The sequence below is a fragment of the Pristiophorus japonicus genome, chromosome 16 (assembly GCF_044704955.1).
Source record: "Pristiophorus japonicus isolate sPriJap1 chromosome 16, sPriJap1.hap1, whole genome shotgun sequence".
NCBI classification, from domain to species: domain Eukaryota; kingdom Metazoa; phylum Chordata; class Chondrichthyes; family Pristiophoridae; genus Pristiophorus; species Pristiophorus japonicus.
The window spans coordinates 65,571,303-65,591,170 of record NC_091992.1 but is presented as its reverse complement, the minus strand read 5'-3'; the positions used below and the strand labels follow the sequence as shown (position 1 = coordinate 65,591,170).

Here is a 19,868-nt window from a genome sequence, read left to right as displayed (position 1 = left end):
ACAAATGGAGGTCATACAGAGTGTAATATATACTGTATGTGTTATTCCCAGTAATTTACTACAGGATCTGTCACGTGCTGCTGTCACTCCTCAGGTCAAACATCGTCAACAGCTCTTGTACCCCCACACTAACACTTTTTGATACTAATACTGAAATTATAACATCAAAAAGAGTCATTATAATTCTAGCGCAATGAAAATGCTGTTACAAATAAGCTTCTAAGAGTCATCAAGTGACTGCCATTGATGCTTATGGAGAAAAGTCTCCCTCAGCAGTCGAATGCAGCACTAATGTAGACCTCCAATATCATCAGCACTGTCTCCACTCCTGGGTGAGAGAGATTTCTTCAATGCCCGATTAACACGTAGTGTACAAGACTGACTAACACAGATAGGCTATATTGTAGCGAACAAATAATACCTGGAGCATCTTCAAAGAGGCTTTTTCTTGTAAGTTTCAGAAGATGTTGATTAAGCAATTGAGGTTTACGTTTGCTGTTAGTGGCTTTGTCTCAATGGAATTACTGCCTTGTAACTCACTCCCAGTTATCTATTATTCTGTATATTGTAATCATTGGTGTGAAGACCCATTGTGTTCTCAACGAGTACAAGATTAATTCAAATCACATGCTCAGTGGACAAGTAGACAACACAGTGATAGTTCCAGAGATCAGTTATAATCGTGTGTTGCTCTCAGCCTACTGGTGAGTTGAGAGAATGTTTAAAAAGGTCTACAAAAGATTATTCCATAAAATGAGACCAATATCTATAATGATTTAAAGCAGAGTTATTTTTCATTCAGTGGCTGTTTCGGCCAGCACTAGTTGGTTGTGTATGTGTGTGTGTGTGTGTGTGTGTGTGTGTGTGTGTGTGTGTGTGAGTGAGAGAGAGAGAGAGAGAGTGTGTGGGGCGATCTGATAATTACATGATGTAGACTGTGTTACTGTCGGGACCAGCAGCTTCAGCTCTTTCTAGCTAATAATGGACGTAGTGTCTTACTGTTGGGGGTTGTATTCAATACTGTGTTTTGGTAATTGTCTAGTGCTCAAACAGGATGGAGACACTTATTAGCAGAATTGTTTGTATTTTCTTTCATTTGCCTTAATTTCGTCCCTTACGGTTTTGTGTTTTGAGTGATTTTATGTTGATCCAGGTGAAAGATGTCACTGGAGGCAAATAGAGCAATTTCTCACTTTCTGCACCATGTCCAAATCAAGTGCTCCCACGTCCATTAGAGCATGAATTAGATGCAGCGTAAAATTCCCTCTGCATTGCCTCACCAGACATTCACAGGTCAGGCATAGCACGGGTACGTGCAGTATTGCTCCAACCCCAACACCAGACCAATGCCTTATAGTGCAGCACATATTTCCAATTGTATTATTTCTGCATTTATTTTATTTTTCCTTTATAGTATGAATAAAAAACACTTTTCGGGTCAACGTTTCTAATGCACATTAGGCAAACGTTAGTAATGGGAAAAGCTATGAAAGGTACGTTAACACTTTGCATAATAGGAAAAGCAAAGGGTGCCTGTCATGCTGCAGTTGCAGGTTACCATCAGTGGTGGTGATGTAGCGCGAGCCCTCCAGGTCTGTCTGCCATTTTGTTCCTTTAAAGAACAATGTCTCCATTTAGCTTTTTTAACTGTTTCCTGTGGGTGGAAAAAACACTTTAAAATGTTTATAGTTGCCTCGCTATCTTTTCCTTTTGGCTTCCTATCCTCTGGTGAGGGAATCCCGAACAAGAGGGAATAATCAGGAAGCACGTTTTCACTGGTAATTTGGAAAACTCTCCCCCAAAAGGCTGTACATGCGGGGGCAATTGAAAATTTCAAGACTCCTATCATTAGATTTTTGTTAGATATAGAGCAAAGGCAGGTAAATGGAGTTATGATACAGATCAGCCATGAACTTGACTGGCGGAACAGATTCGAGGGCCTGAATGGCCTCCTCCTGTCCCTATGTTACCATGTCTCCCCCACCCGCCCCCTCACATACCTGGCCACAGCCCCACTCACCTTATCCATTGTCGGGTCCACCCCAATCATCTCTAACTGTTATATTCATCAATTCCTTCTTCCAAAATACCTTTCTCAAAAGCAAAAAGGCATCGGGAGGGATTGGGCTGAGACATGAGGGGACACCAGAGATGTGCAGAAGTGAAATGCATACGCTGGAAGACCAACCAGCAGCACACAGGTCGGGAGAGAGAGTTGTGGCATTGCAGGAGGGCCGTCCGGCAGAGGGCACGGACAGTTGCAGCACAGCAGCTCTGCCAAAGATCACAGACAAAGCCTGAAAGCAGAATAATGAACAAGATATCTTCCTACGTCCCGTTAACAGCTCCAGGGGATAGACAAGTATATCCAAAATTCATCTCTCCCAGTCGATCGCATGTGACGCTGCACATGGGGAGTCGGGAACAAGTACAGTCTTCCAGTGAAGCAGGGTTAAGGGCGGAGGGTAATTAGACCAGGACATGCAGGTGTAAATTGCTCCCCATTTTAAAGTCAAACATTCGCTCCTTATTTTTATGTGGTACTTCAATTAGATATTATTTATAGTTGAATAGAAAAACTTAAGGCAGTTTGGAAAGCAGAGAAATACGAGTTGGTTGGAGCATAGGAGTTTCTCAGCAGTTCACTTTGAGGAGCTGAGACATGCAAAATTGAGGTGGCCCCACTGTCAGGAGGGTGTAATTATAGTGTGATGTGTTACATACACTCTTTCTATTAGAATTGTGGACATTAGAAAATGTTTTACCACATCTTTAAAGTAATTGGAACTCCCAAAGTGCTTTAAAAATGCAAAAAAAAAATTGGATATTGAGCAGTGATAGCAAAAGAGTTCATGTAATGATCAAAGGAAAGACGATAGAGGTAGCTTTTAAGCAAGCTTTTGAAGGAGGGCAGAGCGATAGCAAAGTGAAGGGATTTAGGGAGAGAATTGCAGAGTGTCTGCTGAGTTGCTCAAAGGTTCTGCTGCTAAACATGGAGCACAGGGAGGGACCAAAGTCAGAAGAATGAAGGTTGCGTGCTGGAATAGAAGGTTGAATGTTTAGCAGGCCCGTGGAGAGATTTGTAGAGGAGGGCAAGGATTTTGAAGTAATTGGATTGGAGGATATAGAGCCCATACAGCATCATCATAGGCAGTCCCTCGGAATCGAGGAAGACTTGCTTCCACTCTAAAAGTAAGTTCTCAGGTGGCTGTACAGTCCAATACGGGAATTACAGTCTCTGTCACAGGTGGGACAGATAGTCATTGGAGGAAAGGGTGGGTGGGGAGTCTGGTTTGCCGCACGTTCCTTCCGCTGCCTGCACTTGCTTTCTGTATGCTCTCGGCGATGAGACTTGAGGTGTTCAGCGCCCTTCCAGATGCTCTTCCTCCACTTAGGGCGGTCTTTGGCCAGGGACTCCCAGGTGTTGGTGGGGATGTTGCACTTTATCAAGGAGGCTTTGAGGGTGTCCTTGTAATGTTTCTTCTGCCAACCTGGGGATCGCTTGCCGTGTAGGAGTGCCGATTAGAGCGCTTGCTTTGAGAGTTTCGTGTCGGGCATGCGGATGTTTTGGAGAGCCCATGCAGGTTAGTGAGGACAGGTGATGGGGTGTGGGATAGGTTATGGATGCAAGTCTTTTGGATGAATTGCAATTTGTGCATGGAAGAAATCTGGAGGCCAGCAAGGACGTTGTTGGAGGAGTCAAGTCTGGACGTGGCAAAAGGACGAATAAGAATTTCAGCAGCAGTGGGATGAGATAGGACAGAGACCGGTAATGTTGCAGAGGTGGAACTAAGTATTCTTGGTGATGACTCGGATTTGGTGTTTGAATCAAGACTCAGAGTCATTAAGACAGGAGGTTAAGCACGGTTGGGGTGTTATGGAGAGAGATCGTTACTGGGCTGAGGTACAGAGTATTGGAGGGAGATAAACAAGATGGCTTTGGTCTCTCGATTGTCAGCTGAAGAAAGTTCTGGCTTATTCAGAGCTGGATGCCAGCTAAGCAGTTGGATTAAGAGAAGTGATTGAGGAATTGAGGGTGGTGATGGAGGAGTAGGTCTGGGTGTTGTCAACATAATATTCCTCCTAGGGGTGCGGCCAATCAGGAAATAGCCCACAGGCCGCTGGATAAGATGCCGCGCATACACAGCCTCGCAGCAAATTCAAGGGACCGCACACCAAAAACAAATTCAAGAGAACATTGCCTGTGACAGCAAATGATGCTATCAAGGGGTAACATGTGGACATGGAAAATAAGGGGGTATGGAGGGCGCTTTGAGGCACTGTGAAGGTGAACAGTGGGGGATATGAGACACAAAAGGGTTAGTATGCAGGTACAGCAAGTGATGAGGAAGGCCAATGGTATCTTGGCCTTTATTGCAACGAGGATGGAGTATAAAAGCAGGGAAGTCTTGCTACAGTTGTACAGGGTATTGGTGAGGCCACACCTGGAATACTGCGTGCAGTTTTGGTTTCCATATTTACAAAAGGATATACTTGCTTTGGAGACAGATCAGAGAAGGTTCACTAGGTTGTTTTTGGGGATGAGGGGGTTGACTTATGACGAAAGGTTGAGTAGGTTGGGCCTCTACTCATTGAAATTCAGAAGAATGAGAGGTGATCTTATCAAAACGTGTAAGATTATGAGGGGGCTTGACAAGGTGGTTGCAGAGAGGATGTTTCCACTGATAGGGGAGACTAGAACTAGAGGGCATGTTCTTAGAATAAGGGGTCACCCATTTAAAACAGAGATGAAGAGAAATTTCTTCTTTGAGGGTTGTAAATCTGTGGAATTCGCTGCCTCAGAGAGCTGTGGAAGCTGGGACATTGAATAAATTTAAGACAGAAATAGACAGTTTCTTGAACGATAAGGGGTTATGGGGAGCGGGCGGTGAAGTGGAGCTGAATCCATGATCAGATCAGCCATGATCTTATTAAATGGCGGAGCAGGCTCGAGGGGCCGTATGGCCTACTCCTGTTCCTATTTCTTATGTTATTATTACAATAAATGTTAGAGCAATGCCATAGAGGAGTGACGGTGGAAGAGGATGGAGTGGTCAGTTGTCATGTGTCTAATGTGCCTTTTGTCTGTCACACATCCACTGTCACATCTGCAAATTTCTGCGACATAGTTGCAACAAATTGGCTGAAATTTCATAGTCACATAATTGCAACAAATCACAATTGAACAGAGGGTCAGTAATTAATTTATCTATATATAGATCGGAGCCACTTGTGTATTTAAAATGTATCCAGCAATGTTTTCTGTTGGAGGCTTGTTAGAAACCGAGGGCTTGGGTTTGTGGGACTTCCTGAAGCTATCACTCAGCTTTCAACAAAGTAGCAGACTGCATGCCAAGAATGTATTTATGCCTAAAGCTCCCAAATGCATTTTGCTTGAGAGGAAGACTTGCCTCTCGAGTGCAGCAGTAGTTTGTAAGCCCGAACCCCCCTCTGTTGACAGAGTAGCAGTGATAGCTTTCTGAAAAACTTTTTAGAAGCAGTGAAAGTAACTGAAAACATTTTTTTCGTGTAAAATTCTCAAAACAAGGACAAGTATGAACTTAACAACTTTTTCGCGGGTAACTTTGCTTAAAAACAGTGCTATATTTAAAAGTTTCTTTATTTTCATTCATCATAGTACATGTGTGACAAGATTTTGCAGTTGTTTAATATTTTGATTTCACAATTAGAGGAGCTATTTTCCTTTTATTTATGGGAATCTGAGAGAGAACTTGGAAACAACCAGCAAATGGTTAACTGACAACAGAGGGACTGCACTGTTACATTTGAAGGGAGGTTCTGAATTTAAACAAGTTTAATTAAATAGAATGCTTTGCACCAGTATTTGTGTTACTCAACATTTTTAATAAAGATAGATACAACGTAGTCTAATATTTTATGAAGTTTTATGTTTTTCTACCAGCAGTGGGGAAGGAAACACCCATCATTTACCAGGAACTAATTATTTCACCGTGTCTTACTGTATCTTTCACAAACCTATTTCCAGATCCTTTCAGTGATGTAAAGTCACATGGAAAGGATTTGGAACTAAGTTTGTGAGAGATGTGCTGAGGTGATAGGCTGGATCCCACACACCAACAACCTCCCCCCCCCCCCCCCCCCCTCAACGGTGCAGAACCCTGACTCACCAGGAGCAACAACAGGGGGGATCTGCTAATGCTGTTGCTTTCCTTGTATCCTTTCCACACTTTTATTTCCCCAGTTTTCTCTTCTTTGTCTTGTTGTATTCTGCTTTTTCTGCATTCCTGTTTTTTCTTGTGACATTCACTTTAATTTTTCCCAATAAAAATTTTCACCAGCAAACCTGCCAGTATTAGCATTCTGAGAGTGCAGCCACAATAATGGCAGGACCTCCCGATAGTTTTTCGCCCTTTGTGCTGCAACCCATCCTGCTGCAGGATCCGTTTCCCCTGTTCGAGCATAGTTATGAGTACTAGATGGTCAATACCTTTCTCTCTCTTTTGATCATTTTCTAACTCTCCGGAAGCCGTTGGTGACTTTGTTAAGAATGGTATTTTGGGGGCTATGTGCTCCCAGCCGTTAATCGTGTGAAGATTGAAAATGAGCATGAGCAAGCTATCCAACTGTGGGACCAGCACAGCCAAGTTCGATCCTGCCTACAGCTTTGGAAGGTATCGTCAACAGTGCTATCAAGTGGCACATTGCAACAGTGACTATACTTCAAAAGTACTTCATTGGCTTTAAAGCGCTTTGGGCTGTCTGATGGTCGTGAAAGGCGCTATATAAATGCAAGTTTTTCTTTCTTTCTTGCTCACCAACAACCTGCTCACCGTTGCTCAGTTTGGGTTCTGCTCTCATTACATAGCCTTGGTCCAAACATGGACAAAAGAGCTGAATTCCAGAGGTGAGGTGAGAGTGACTGCTCTTGACATCAAGGCAGCATTTGACCAAGTGTGGCATCAAAGGGCCCTAGTAAAACAGAAATCAGGGGGAAAACTCTCACTCATATCAAGCACAAAGGAAGATGGTTGTGGTGGTTGGAGGTCACTCATCTCAGCCAGAGGACATTGCTGCCAAATTGACAAATTTGCTGGAGTTCTTTGAAGATGTAACGAGCAGGGTGGATAAGGGGGAACCAGTAGATGTGGTGTATTTGGATTGACAGAAGGCATTCGAAAAGGTGCCACATAAGAGGTTACTGCTCAAGATAAAAGCTCACGGGGCTGGGGGGTAATGTATTCGCATGGATAGAGGATTGGCTAACTAACAGAAAACAGAGAATCAGGATAAATGAGTCATTTTCCGGTTGGCAAACAGTGACTAGTAGGGTGCCGCAGGATCAGTGCTGGGTCCTCAACTATTTTACAATCTATATTAATGACTTGGAGTGTAATGTAGCCAAGTTTGCTGATGATACAAAGATGGGTGGGAAAGCAAATTGTGAGGAGGATACAAAAAATCTGCAAAGGGATATAAGCAGGCTAAGTGAGTGGGAAAACATTTGGCAGATGCAGTATAATGTGGGAAAATGTGAGGTTATCCACTTTGGCAGAAATAATAGAAAAGCAAATTATAATTTAAATGGAGAAAAATTGCAAAGTGCTGCATTACAGAGAGACCGTGGGTAATTAGTTTGCAGTTACAGCAAGTAATCAGCAAGGCAAATGGAATGTTGGCCTTTATTGCAAGGGGGATAGAGTATAAAAGCAGAGAAGTCCTGCTACAACTGTACAGGGTATTGGTGAGGCCACACCTGGAGTACTGCGTGCAGTTTTAGTCTCCGTATTTAAGGAAGGATATACTTGCCTTGGCGGCTGTTGAGAGAAGGTTCACTAGGTTTATTCCGGAGATGAGGGGGTTGACTTATGAGGATAGGTTGAGTAGGTTGGGCTTATACACATTGGAGTTCAGAAGAATGAGAGGTGATCTTATTGAAACTTATAAGATAATGAGGAGGTTCGACAAGGTGGATGCAGAGAGGATATTTCCACTCATAGGGGAAACTAAAACGAGGGGACGTAGTCGCAGAATAACTGAGATGAGGAGAAAGTTCTTCTCTGAGGGTTGTAAATCTGTGGAGGGCAGCAGGCCTGTGGGAACACCATCACCTGCAAGTTCCCCTCGCAAGTTACACACCATCTTGACTTGGAAATATATCGCTGTTCCTTCATTGTCGCTGGGTCAGAATCCTGGAACTCCCTCCCTAACAGCACTGTGGGAGCACCTTCACCACACGGACTGCAGCGGTTCAAGAAAGCGGCTCACCACCACCTTCTCAAGGACTATTAGGGATGGACAATAAATGCCAGCCTTGCCAGCGATGCCCACATCCTGGAACGAATAAAAAAAATTCTAGCGTGTGCATTCTTGCACTCCCAGTAGAGGTCGCTGGAAAGCAATCAAAGGTGGGAACCCTGGCCAATATTCCCCACCCTAAACCAGAGATGCTGAGGCCAATGATCACTCCGCTGCCACTGCTCCAGCAGGGACCAGCGAACACCAGTAATCCAGCCTGTGACTCCTCTGCTTTGAATATTTGGGGAGGTAATGTTGGTGGGGCAGTAAACTTAGCGCCTGGGAACAGTTTGCGCCTCAGTCAGTAACATTGGGCAGCTGGGCCCTGAGTCAGGGGGTGCAGCACTAAGGGAGGCGTTGTACACCTCTCTCGGGCGCAAAGATAGAAAGTTCCCGAGCTAAAGAGCCGGGCCGGGAGCACTCCGAGAGACGCCTGATGGGGGGGAAATCTTAAAAAGAAAATGCCATAAAAACATTCCCCAAACATTGCCCACGCCACCACACCATAAATCGCAAAAAAAGTTAAAAGAAAAAACAATCATGCTTACCTTAGGAGTCCATTACTCACCTCTCCGCTGTCGGGTTGGTTGGACCGCCTGATTTTCCAGGCGATCAATGTGGGGCGCACTGCCGGGCGGACGGGTCTGGCAAGAGTCAAAACTCGCGCCGGTGTCGCAACCTGGGGCATTGTACACCAGACGCAGCTCTTCCGAGCGGTGCTGCTCCGCACCGTCGCTAAACCGGACCCGAGGATCGCTGTGGGGCGCCGGAGGCTGACCGCCCGCCCAGAACACCTCACCCCCGCCATTGCCGCTGCTCCGGAGCGGAGAGGAGCCGAAAATCCGCCCCTCTGTATCCGTATAAGGCAGCTACTCACTGAATCAACTTGCTGAGCCGTAGAGCAGCACTCGTGTTTTATATTATATATTCATTTTGTATCTGTGAGGACAATTGAGGAGTAAACAATTGAAGTTACATTTTTTTTAAAGTGAGAATACTGACAGGATTAGGAAGAAACTTCTCAAATATTAATATTAATTTCTGAATTATCCCAAAGTACTTGTTACTTCCTAATTACCAGTGCTCTTTGAAACCAACATCTTCCAGATAGAGCCTATTAAAAGCAGTAATTGGGGCTGTTGTCCAAGAGAATTGACTCAGGCTGTATAACTAAACACTATCAGCCAAGGTGTTTGACCTGCCTTATTCAGGCACACCTCGATTTCAAGGGACTGTCTATGATGATCAGGCATACCAAATGTTCATAACATTTTACCTTTCAATTTGCTGGCAGGTAATTTAGATCTGATATATATACATATATATATATATGTGTGTGTACATTGCATAAGCAAAGCTATATGTTGCTTTCTGCAGTTGAGTTGGCATATTCAAAACCAAATTCCATGAAAATAATGAACATATAAAAGGAAGTGTGGGAAATGCTTGAAGTATAATAGTTTTGAAACTTGTTCCATGCAAATCAGGGTTCATTTGAAGACACAATGTGGGGCATTTTCTGAAAATAAACAAGGAATGCTGTATTTGAATTTTTTTTTTCATTCTGAATATATTTGCTGCCCTTGGAAATGGGGCCATACACAGCCTTAGGCTATGATTAGCAGCAGCTCAAACCACTGGCTTACTGAAATGTGCTTCTGAGAACAATGGGCCCAGGGATTCCACAGCATATGAATGAAAGATGTGGCGAAGACATGAGCGGCACAAGGGTTTATTCCCCAGGAAATTACAAAGAGAAGGTACTGTGTGGATTGTTCCAACACTTTTTATCTTTGGGAACTTAAAAACAGTTTCTCTGGGACCCATCAACATTCAGAACAGATAATATCTAAAACGCAAACTCGGCAATGATTGCCGGTCAAAAGAAGTTCACACAGTCATTAACCAGCAACTAAAAATAGTGCCTTAGTCGTCTGATCATTTTTCACTTCACAATAATACAAAGCAAAAAAACTCAAACAGATGACGATGATGAAATGTAGTCCAGCTTTGTATCTAGTTGTTTAAGAACAATGCAAGAATAACAATAAGCTTTCTGTAATGTAGTCAAATCTCATTCCAAAATAGCGAGGGACAGCAAAGAATTGGAGGTTTTGTCATGAGAGTTTGATCGTCCGGAGCGCTGGGTTTCTTCATTGGCTGTAATGTTGCTTCCGGTGAGACCAGCAAAGTGCTGTCTGTACTGCGAGGTTTGTAATAGCTTTGTGCTAAAGCGGCCTTAGAATACAGCATTGTCAATACCCTGAATCATTTTATATTCCCCTTAGTTTGGTTTCTTTACTGTTTTCCTTCTTCCTCATTTTTTTTTGTTCAAGAATTTTTGTTTTCGTCACTTGGCAGTGGCCATTGCTGAAAACAGTCAAATTTAAATACAGATTAAGATCAAAAATCCCAGTTCATGAAAAGTTCACAGCTTTCTGGCTTGCTTCAAGAAATATGATCTGGTAAACATTCATCCTTATTTGGAACATAAGAATTTTTAGGAATACCAAAAGGACATTAACCCAGCAAATACATTTATTTTTCCAAATAAACTCTGCTTCTCAGTTTGCCCCATGATTCCCTTTCAATCTCTAGAAGAATCTCTCATTGCTCCCTGATCCCACATAATGCTTGCTTGAATCGATTTCCTTGGTAACGTCCCCCATTTCTATAGCCCGATGTGTGAAGAAATCCTGGCCGACTGTCTTTACTCCTAATGCCCGAACTTTTACCCTTTGTTTTGAACCCTTCACCATAGTGATCAGTTTTCCTGAATCTTGAAAACAGTAACTTGGTCACCTCAAAGTCACTGTCAAAAAGAAAATACAGCCTCCCGAATCGTTCCACATAACTTGAGTGATCCTGACATGCACACCAGCAATGCTACAAAATCTATCCTCACGCTATCTGTTAATGATTGATATCTCTTATCGACAATTACTGAGCCCTGCATTTAGATTGGTCTCTTGTTACCTTAAGACCTGGCCTGTCCAATGGTTGAGTTGAGTTGAGTTATGTATTTGGGTTGGTAATGACCCATTGACTGGTGCTGGATTGGATTATTTATTTTCCTTAAAACAATTTAAAAATGGCTGTGGCAAAAATGAAGTTGCTTCTGTTGTGAGATAGATTCTCAACTTGCTGCCTGAGTGTGAAACCGCCCCATTCTCATTCCCATTGGTTTCAGTGAAATGAAAATCGGGCAGCCAATCCACAACGCTAGTTGAAAATTTACCTCTGTCTAGTTTTATTTCTGCTCGAATGTTTGAGTAATATTTAATTAAGATTAAGTTCAAATGGCCAGACTTGATATTAAGGAAGTTTAAAAAAGTATTATTAATGGGACCCTGATTACAAATGAAATGGCCACAAAAAGTAAAATTTACCTCCTTTTGTTAATTTCACTCATCGGTCATATTTTGTTTAGAAAGTGAGCACTAGTCATATCAGTGGGGATCGTTCCGTGGAAGGGTTACTGATCTCAGCACTGCGAGAGTGCTCCGTTCACAGGCAATCCTTGCATTTATGACACAATTCTTTATTGATAATTCCGCAGCCTATTAGTCAGTCATGGCAACTCCTTCAAGACAAGTAATAGCATACAAACTCACTTAAATGAAAACAAAGAATGAAAATGTTTAAATATTATTTATAACTCTTTATAACAGTTCCATTTTAAAACAAATTCTCTGGTGAGACTCATCATTTGGAAATGAACATTGACGAAGATTGTTGCTGTTGTAAATTTGCCCAAACACGGGCAGAATTCGGAATTTTAAAATAAAATTGCAGATTCAGTTGAGTTTAAAACTATGTAATTAAAAACATTGGCCCCAGTTTTAACCTAACCCACTAAGTGAGAACAGGGCAGATGCCCATTGAAATTGGGGCTAAGATTTCTGGTATAAATTCAGTCATTTGTCAAATGTGACGTATTCAGCCTGTGCCAATTTGCTCCAACCTGACAACTGTTCTTAGTTATAGAACTCAGTGTTGTAGAAACACTGTCAGCTCATCTTATAAATCATGTCCCTTATGACTTTAAAGCAACTTATTATATAAAATTGGTGCCAGTGGTTTTATTTGGGGCGCCCGCCCTAAGTTTGCGAGTTTACCACGCCGTAGAGCCCAGACCTTCACAGTCTCAGTGGTGGCGGGGATCTCCGATAATTGCATTGACATTACCTGCAGAAACTGACCCGCCTGTGCTTACAATGTTACTTTGCTGATATAGCATTCAAGGGAAACGTAGTGTAGGGAAGGCTTTCAAACCAGTTTTATTTTATTTGGGGAGAATTAACACTCCCACATTCACTTATTTGTCTATATTGACGGTGTAAATGGGATACAACTGACTTAAAAATTACAGTTCCTACAACCTCCATAGTCCCAATTCTGACAAAAATCCTAGTTTGATTTAAGAATTTTCGATATAAAATTGCTAAATGTTTTTTGTATAATTGGTAAAATGTAGCTTTGTGCCTGAGTAGGCTGATTGTTTTCTGTGTCCCACGAACAGGCCAACGTCTGTTTGGAGAGACCATCCTTGGCCTGACACAAGGTTCCGTGTCTGATCTGCTGGCACGGCCCAAACCCTGGCACAAGCTGAGCCTGAAGGGAAGGGAGCCTTTTGTCCGCATGCAGCTCTGGCTCAATGACCCAAGCAATGTTGAGAAGCTGATGGACATGAAACGAATGGAAAAGAAAGGTAAATGAATCGACATCTTAAAATAAGTCTGAAGTTTAGTGGACCAGTCCTTTGTTACAATATTAAGTTGCAGACTGTTTAATATGCTTTTTGCATTCTCCATTGTTTTTGTCCATGAACTGGTAACCTTTCATATTTTTGTGAAAATATCCGTTAAATTTCATCTGCTTCCTTGGGTTTTTAGTTTCGTAAATGCAACAAAAAAAAATGTGCTGATGATGCGCAAAGTCAGAATAGTCTGAGCCCAAATTGGAATCTACACTATTCAAGGAGAGGACACCCTTGGTCACTACAGTTATGTACTCCTGCCCCACTCCCAAGCCTGTCACCAGAGACCCTGAATGTCACAGAACACTTCAGCTTCCCCAGGTGTAAGGGTGGTAAGGAATTGTTGGATTAGGGAGTGAGTAGTTCCCTATTTAAATATGTATCTTAATCAGGACTAACTGACTTTATGCTCAAATTTACTTTTTAATTTGTCGAGGTTTTCAATCACAAACTTTAAACTCCTCAATTTCATTATAAGAAGAATTTTCTTGTCAGGAGTGTCTGCAGCAATAAATAATTTGAATTTTAAGGCTTGTGGTCTCTTCAGTTAATCGGCATAGCAGCTACTTGGTGCTTTCAGTACTCTGAACAAACAGGAGCGATCGTGCCATTGTCCGTGTGAGCATTAACGGTCCTTTTCAGTGTGGCTTTGACATTAAGCTCATGGTTTGGCTCCCCTGGCATTGCCAAAGTTTTTCAGGTTTGGAATGCTGAGTATTGAAATAAGAGCAGTAATGTTTCAGTCAGAAATTTCTTCCATTTTCATGGTTGCATAGGTCCTATTATATTCAGCAAGGGGCTAAGAATTCAAAACTACATTTTAGACAATAAAGCTTTTGGGAGTGGAAGGGGGATTAAAGATCAGTGTGTTTTTTTAAGTCAGTGGATGGCTATAATTCTTCTTCGAAAGGTTTGAAAAAGGCAGTCACCCATTGAGGATGTATATTTGTTTTCAGGTATTTAATATACATTTTTGTCTGACTCTTCACTGAATGGCAGCCTTATTTTGTAAAACTAGCTGTGTTCAGAAGTGATGGAGCGCCACCCACTGGACTGGTTGGGATGGACACTTGCTCCAAGTTGTTCAGTTTGTATGTATCCGAGAGCTGGGACTAAGTTCCCCGGCTACTCCTGCCGATTGGTGCATTAAGGCAAGGTCTAATGGGGAGAATTGCTTTTTTTTTAAATAGAAAGGAGCAAAACTTTACCATAAATGAATTTATGGGAATAAAATGATACCTTTGTTTTCAATGAAAGATACTCAAAATGTATATTATTTGCTGTTATTATTTAGTTCATGGTGTGATAGCCTAATGGTTTTAGTCCTGGACTTTCAACCTAGTGGCTGGAAGTTCAAATCCCACCAGTGCAATTTGTGAAATTGAATTCGATAAATCTGGTCATTTGTGGGCTGGCCCTAGGAAAATAATCAGAAAAACGGCCAACATCATTAAAAACCTGACTGGTTCATTACACATTGCAGATTTATGTGTTAGCTGTGGCTCAGTGGGAACACACTCGCCTCTGAGTCAGAAGGTTGTGGGTTCAAGTCCCGTTCCAGGGACTTAAGCACAAAAATCTAGACTGACACTCCAGTGTAGTGCTGAGGGAGCGCTGCATTGTCGGAAGTGGCGTCTTTCAGATAAGATGTTAAACCGGGGCTCCGTCAGTCCTCTTAGGTGGATTAAAAGATCCCACGGCACTAGTTCAACGCTGCAGGGGAATTATCTCCGGTGTTCTGGCCAATATTTATCCCTCAATCAACATAACAAAAACAGATTATCTGGCCATTATCATGTTGCTGTTTGTGGGAGCTTGCTGTGCTCGTTTCCTACATTACAACAGTGACTATACTTCAGAAGTACTTCATTGGCTGTAAAGCACTTTGGTCATGAAAGGCGCTATATAAATGCAGGTCTTTCTTTTTATAGCACGTGTATCCGTTTATTATAATACGCATCTATAGGTTTATTATAACATGTGATACAAGTGTATTATGATTAAGAATTACATATGTGTATATATATATATTTGTAAGTTGCAACGAATATATATTCCCTTGAGGAATAAAAACCCACAGGATTAGTTGTTCAACCATTGCTAACAAGAGAAGTTAAACTTAGTATTCAATTAATGGAAGAGACTTATAATGTTGCCAAGAAGAGCAGTAAGCCTGAAGATTGGGAGGATTTTAGAATTAAGCAAAGGAGAACCAAGAAATTGATAAAGAAAGAGGATACGAGAGTAATCTTGCAAGAGACATAAAAACAGATTGTAAAAGCCCCTGGACCTGATGGCCTACACCCTAGGGTTTTAAAAAGGGTAACTACAGAGATAGTGGATGCATTGGTTTTAATTTTCCAGAATTCCCTCGATTCTAGAATGGTCCCCGTGGATTGGAAGGTAGCAAATGTAACCCCGCTAGTCAAGAAAGGAGGGAGAGAGAAAACGGAACTATAGACCATTTAGCCACACATCAGTCGTAGGTTAGCCTGACATCAGTCGTAGGGAAAATGTTAGATTCTATTCATCATCATCATCATCATCATAGGCAGTTCCTCGAGCCGAGGATGACTTGCTTCCACGCCAAAAAGTTCACGGGTGTTTCAATGAATGACCGAATATTCCAGGTCCTGAACTAAATCTTGACGGGTGGAAGATGCCTGTGCATGGATTTTTTTAACGTGTGCTGGCCGTAGCACACCAGCCACCACATGGGGCTTGACAGAGCTAGGTCTTGGTCCAGTGGCATGATTGGCGACCAGCTCTGCTGCACGGACCTAGTGAGCACACATATCGCAATGTGGGTTGATCCGTGCTGCCCCTGGGCCTTCGCCTCTTCTGGGCCCCAAACTCACGCCTCTCCAGGGCCCCGATCACGTCCCTCTACAATCTCTCGCCGCTCCTTCGCCCCGACCTCACCACTCCTGCTGTACCTGCCCACGCTCCAATCAGCGACTTGGATCTTGGTGACGTCTAATCCAGTCTCCCTCTTCGCTGCCGTTGCTCTCTTGCTCCAGCACGTGCTGCTCCCTGGAGTAGTATGCCACCACCCTGCTCCTTCCGCTCCCCGGCTTGCCTCTATTATCAGGGCCATGGTAACAGGGCACTGAGAAAATCATAATATGATTGGGCAGAGTCAACACAGGCTAACATAAAAGGGAAATCATGTTTGACAAATCTGTTTGAGGTTGTAACTAGCAGGGTAGATAAGGGGGAACCAGTGGATCTAGTGTATTTGGATTTTCAAAAAGCATTCGATAAAGTGCCACACAGGAGGTTATTAAACAAAATGAGAGCTCCTGGGATTGGGGGTAATATACTAGCATGGATAGAGGATTGGTTAACGGACAGACAACAGAGAGTAGGAATAAACGGGTCAATTTGTGTTGGCACGCTGTAACTAGCGGGGTACTGCAAGGATTGGTGCTGGGGCCTCAGTTATTTACAATCTATATTAATGATTTAGATGAGATGATCGAGTGTAATTTATCCAAATTTGCTCACGTTCCAAAGCTAGGTGGGAAAATGAGCTGTGAGGATGATGCAAAGACACTGCAAAAGGATATAGACAAACCTTAACCAAGTGAGCGGGCAAGAAGGTGGCAGATGGAGTATAATGTGGAGAAATGTGGTTATCCACTTTGGTAGGAAAAGTAGGAAAGGCAGAATACTTTTTAAATGGTGAGAAACTGGGAAATGAGGGATCTGGGTGTCCTTGTACACGAATCACAGAGTACGGCAAGCAATTACGAAAGCAAATGTTATGTTAGCCTTTATTACAAAGGGATTGGAGTATAGAGTAACGAGGTCTTGCTACAATTACATAGGGCCTTGGTGAGACCACACCTGGAGTAATGTGTTCAGTTTTGGGTCCTTACCTAATGAATTCTCTACTTGCCTTAGAGGGAGTGCAACAAAGGTTTACAAGATTGATTCCTGAGATGAGGGGATTGCCTATAAGGAGAGATTAAGTAGATTAGGTCTGTATTTACTAGAGTTTAGAAGAATGAGAGGTGATTTCATTAAAATTGAGGTGATTTCATAAAATTCTTATTTAATCATGACAGGGTAGATGCTGAGAGGATGTTTCCCCTGGCTGGGGAGTCTAAAACTAAGGTTCACTGTCTCAAAATAAGGGGTCGGCCATTTAGGACTGAGATGAGAAATGTCTTCACTGAGAGTGTGAATCTTTGGAATTCTCCACCCCAGAGGGCTGTGGAGGCTCAGTCGTTGAATATATTCCAGACAGAAATCGATTTTTGGACACGAAGGGAATCGAGGGATATGGGGACAGTGCGGGAAAGTGGAGTTGAAGTCGAGGACCAGCCATGATCTTATTGAATGACGGAGCAGGCTCGAGGGGCTGAGTGGCCTACTCCTGCTCCTATTTCTTATGTTCTTATAGCACATGCGTTGCAAATTGATTATAGTACGTGTGTTACGAGTTGACTATAGCACACATGTATTATAGCACGCATGTTACGAGTTGTTTCTAACACGTGTACTTTTGTACATGAGTTAGTGTTGATTATAGTGAGCGTGCTGATGTCACCAGCAGGCAATATTTTTCCTCTTGCCACAGCTGGAAACAGATCTCATGGTGAGAAAAAATAAATCATAGTGATGCTGAAGCTTATTTGCAATCTGTATACATGTATAGTTTGTATTTAAGATCAACCTTCCTGCAACAATCTGATTCCTATAGTTTTAATTCATTAGTTTGTGTGAATATATAAGAATACTTTTTAAAGAGCTGTGGAACATGTTTTACAGTCATGTGATGCAGACTACACACTCACTGCAAACTTTGTTCCTTGTGAGTCATTGGGTAAGTCCAATAGTTGGATATGAATTGTATCCCGTGTATACTGTACTTACAACTCTTGTGTCTGGAAATACAGGTACCAGGAGAATTCAAACATGAGATTAGAATAGTACGCATATTATAAACAAGCACATTTCTTCCTTCCGTTGATCACTGGTAAGTTATGTAGCACTGTCAACAGAAAGAAAATACCACTGCACTGAGGCAATGATCGCTGTGAGTTGCACTTCTTTTAGTGCATGCTTCCTTTACATTTCCGCACATTACAATGGAGAAGCCGATGAGTGGGCTTTTTAAAATCTATATTCATTCTGGGATGTGGGGGTCGCTGACAAGTCCAGCATTTATTGCCCCTTGAGAAGGTGGTGGTGAGCCACCCTCTTGAACCGCTGCAGTCTGTGTGGTGAAGGTGCTCCCACAGTGCTGTCAGGGAGGGAGTTCCAGAGTTTTGACCCAGCGACGATGAAGGAATGGCGATATATTTCCAAGCCAGGATGGTGTGTAATCGTAGAGGGGATCGTAGAGGTGATGGTGTTCCCATTCGCCTGCTGCCCTTGTCTTTCTAGGTAATAGAGGTTGCGGGTTTGGGAGCAGCTGCCGAAGAAGCCTTGGCAAGTTGCTGCAGTGCATCTTGTAGATGGTAACACTGCAGCCACGGTGCACCGGTGGTGGAGGGAGTGAATGTTTAAGGTGGTGGATGGGGAGCCAATCAAGCGGGCTGCTTTGTCTTCGATGATGTCGAGCTTCTTGAGTGTTGTTGGAGCTGCACTCATCCAGGCTACTGGAGAGTATTCCATCACACTCCTGACTTGTGCCTTGTAGATGGTGGAAAGGCTTTGAAGACTCAGGAGGTGAGACACTCACCGCAGAATACCCAGCCTCTGACCCGCTCTTGTAGCCACAGTATTTATGTGGCTGGTCCAGTTACATTTCTGGTCAATGGTGACCCCCAGAATGATGGTGCGGGATTTGGCGATGGTAATGCCGTTGAATATCAAGGGGCGGTGGTTAGACTCTTGCTTGTTGGAGATGGTCATCGCCTGGCACTTGTGTGACGTGAATGTTACTTGCCACTTATCAGCTCAAGCTTGAATATCTTCTAGGTTGGGCCAAGGACAGTGTCCTGAGGAACTCCTGCAGCGATGTCCTGGGGCTGTGATGATTTACCTCCTATAACCACAACCATCTTCCTCTGTGCTAGGTATGACTCCAGCCAGTGGAGAGTTTCCCCCCTGATTCCCATTGACTTCAGTTTTACTCGGGCTCCTTGATGCCACACTCTGTCAGATGCTGCCTTGATGTCAAGGATAGTCACTCTCACCTGACCGTTGGAATTTAGCTCTTTTGTCCATGTTTGGACCAAGAGTGCAATGAGGTCTGGAACCGAGTGGTCCTGGCAGACCCCAAACTGAGCATTGGTGAGAAGGTTGTTGGTGAGTAAGTGCACTATCGACAACACCTTCCATCACTTTGCTGATGATTGAGAGTAGACTGATGGGTTGATAATTGGCCGGATTGGATTTGTCCTGCTTTTTGTGGACAGGACATTCCTGGGCAGTTTTTCACATTGTCGGGTAGATGCCAGTGTTGTAGCTGTACTGGAACAGCTTGGCTAGAAGCGCAGCTAGTTCTGGAGCATTAGCCTTCAGCACAACAGCCATAGCTTTTGTTGCATTCAGTATGCTCAGCCGCTTCTTGATATCACATGGAGTGAATCAAGTAGGTTTTTCCCTCGTGTTGGTTCTTTCACCATCTGCCGCAGGCCCAGTCTGGCAGCTATGTCCTTCAGGACTCGACCAGCTCGGTCAGTAGTGGTGCTACCGAGCCACTCTTGGTGATGGACGTTGAATTTCCCCACTCAGAGTACATTCTGTGCCCTTGCTACCTTCAGTGCTTCTTCCAAGTGGTATTCAACATGGAGGAGTACTGATTCATCAGCTGAGGGAGGGCAGGAGGTGGTAATCAGCAGGAGGTTTCCTTGCCCATGCTGGACCTGAAGCCATG

The 19,868-nt window shown here is 43.2% G+C and overlaps 1 protein-coding gene across 7 annotated transcripts in view; it reads left to right on the top strand.

Moving 5' to 3' along the window:
* Positions 1 to 19,868, top strand: part of LOC139226561 (protein CASP-like) — a 578,052-nt gene that overhangs the window by 479,338 nt on the left and 78,846 nt on the right. For 6 of the 7 annotated variants that reach the window (XM_070857405.1, XM_070857403.1, XM_070857407.1 and 3 more), the window contains one exon: positions 12,800 to 12,988. The exons of the other annotated variant lie outside the window; for it this stretch is intronic. In XM_070857405.1, coding sequence (XP_070713506.1) covers positions 12,800 to 12,988 — 189 coding nt within the window. The remainder of the gene's footprint in view (positions 1 to 12,799; positions 12,989 to 19,868) is intronic. 7 annotated transcript variants of the gene reach the window in all.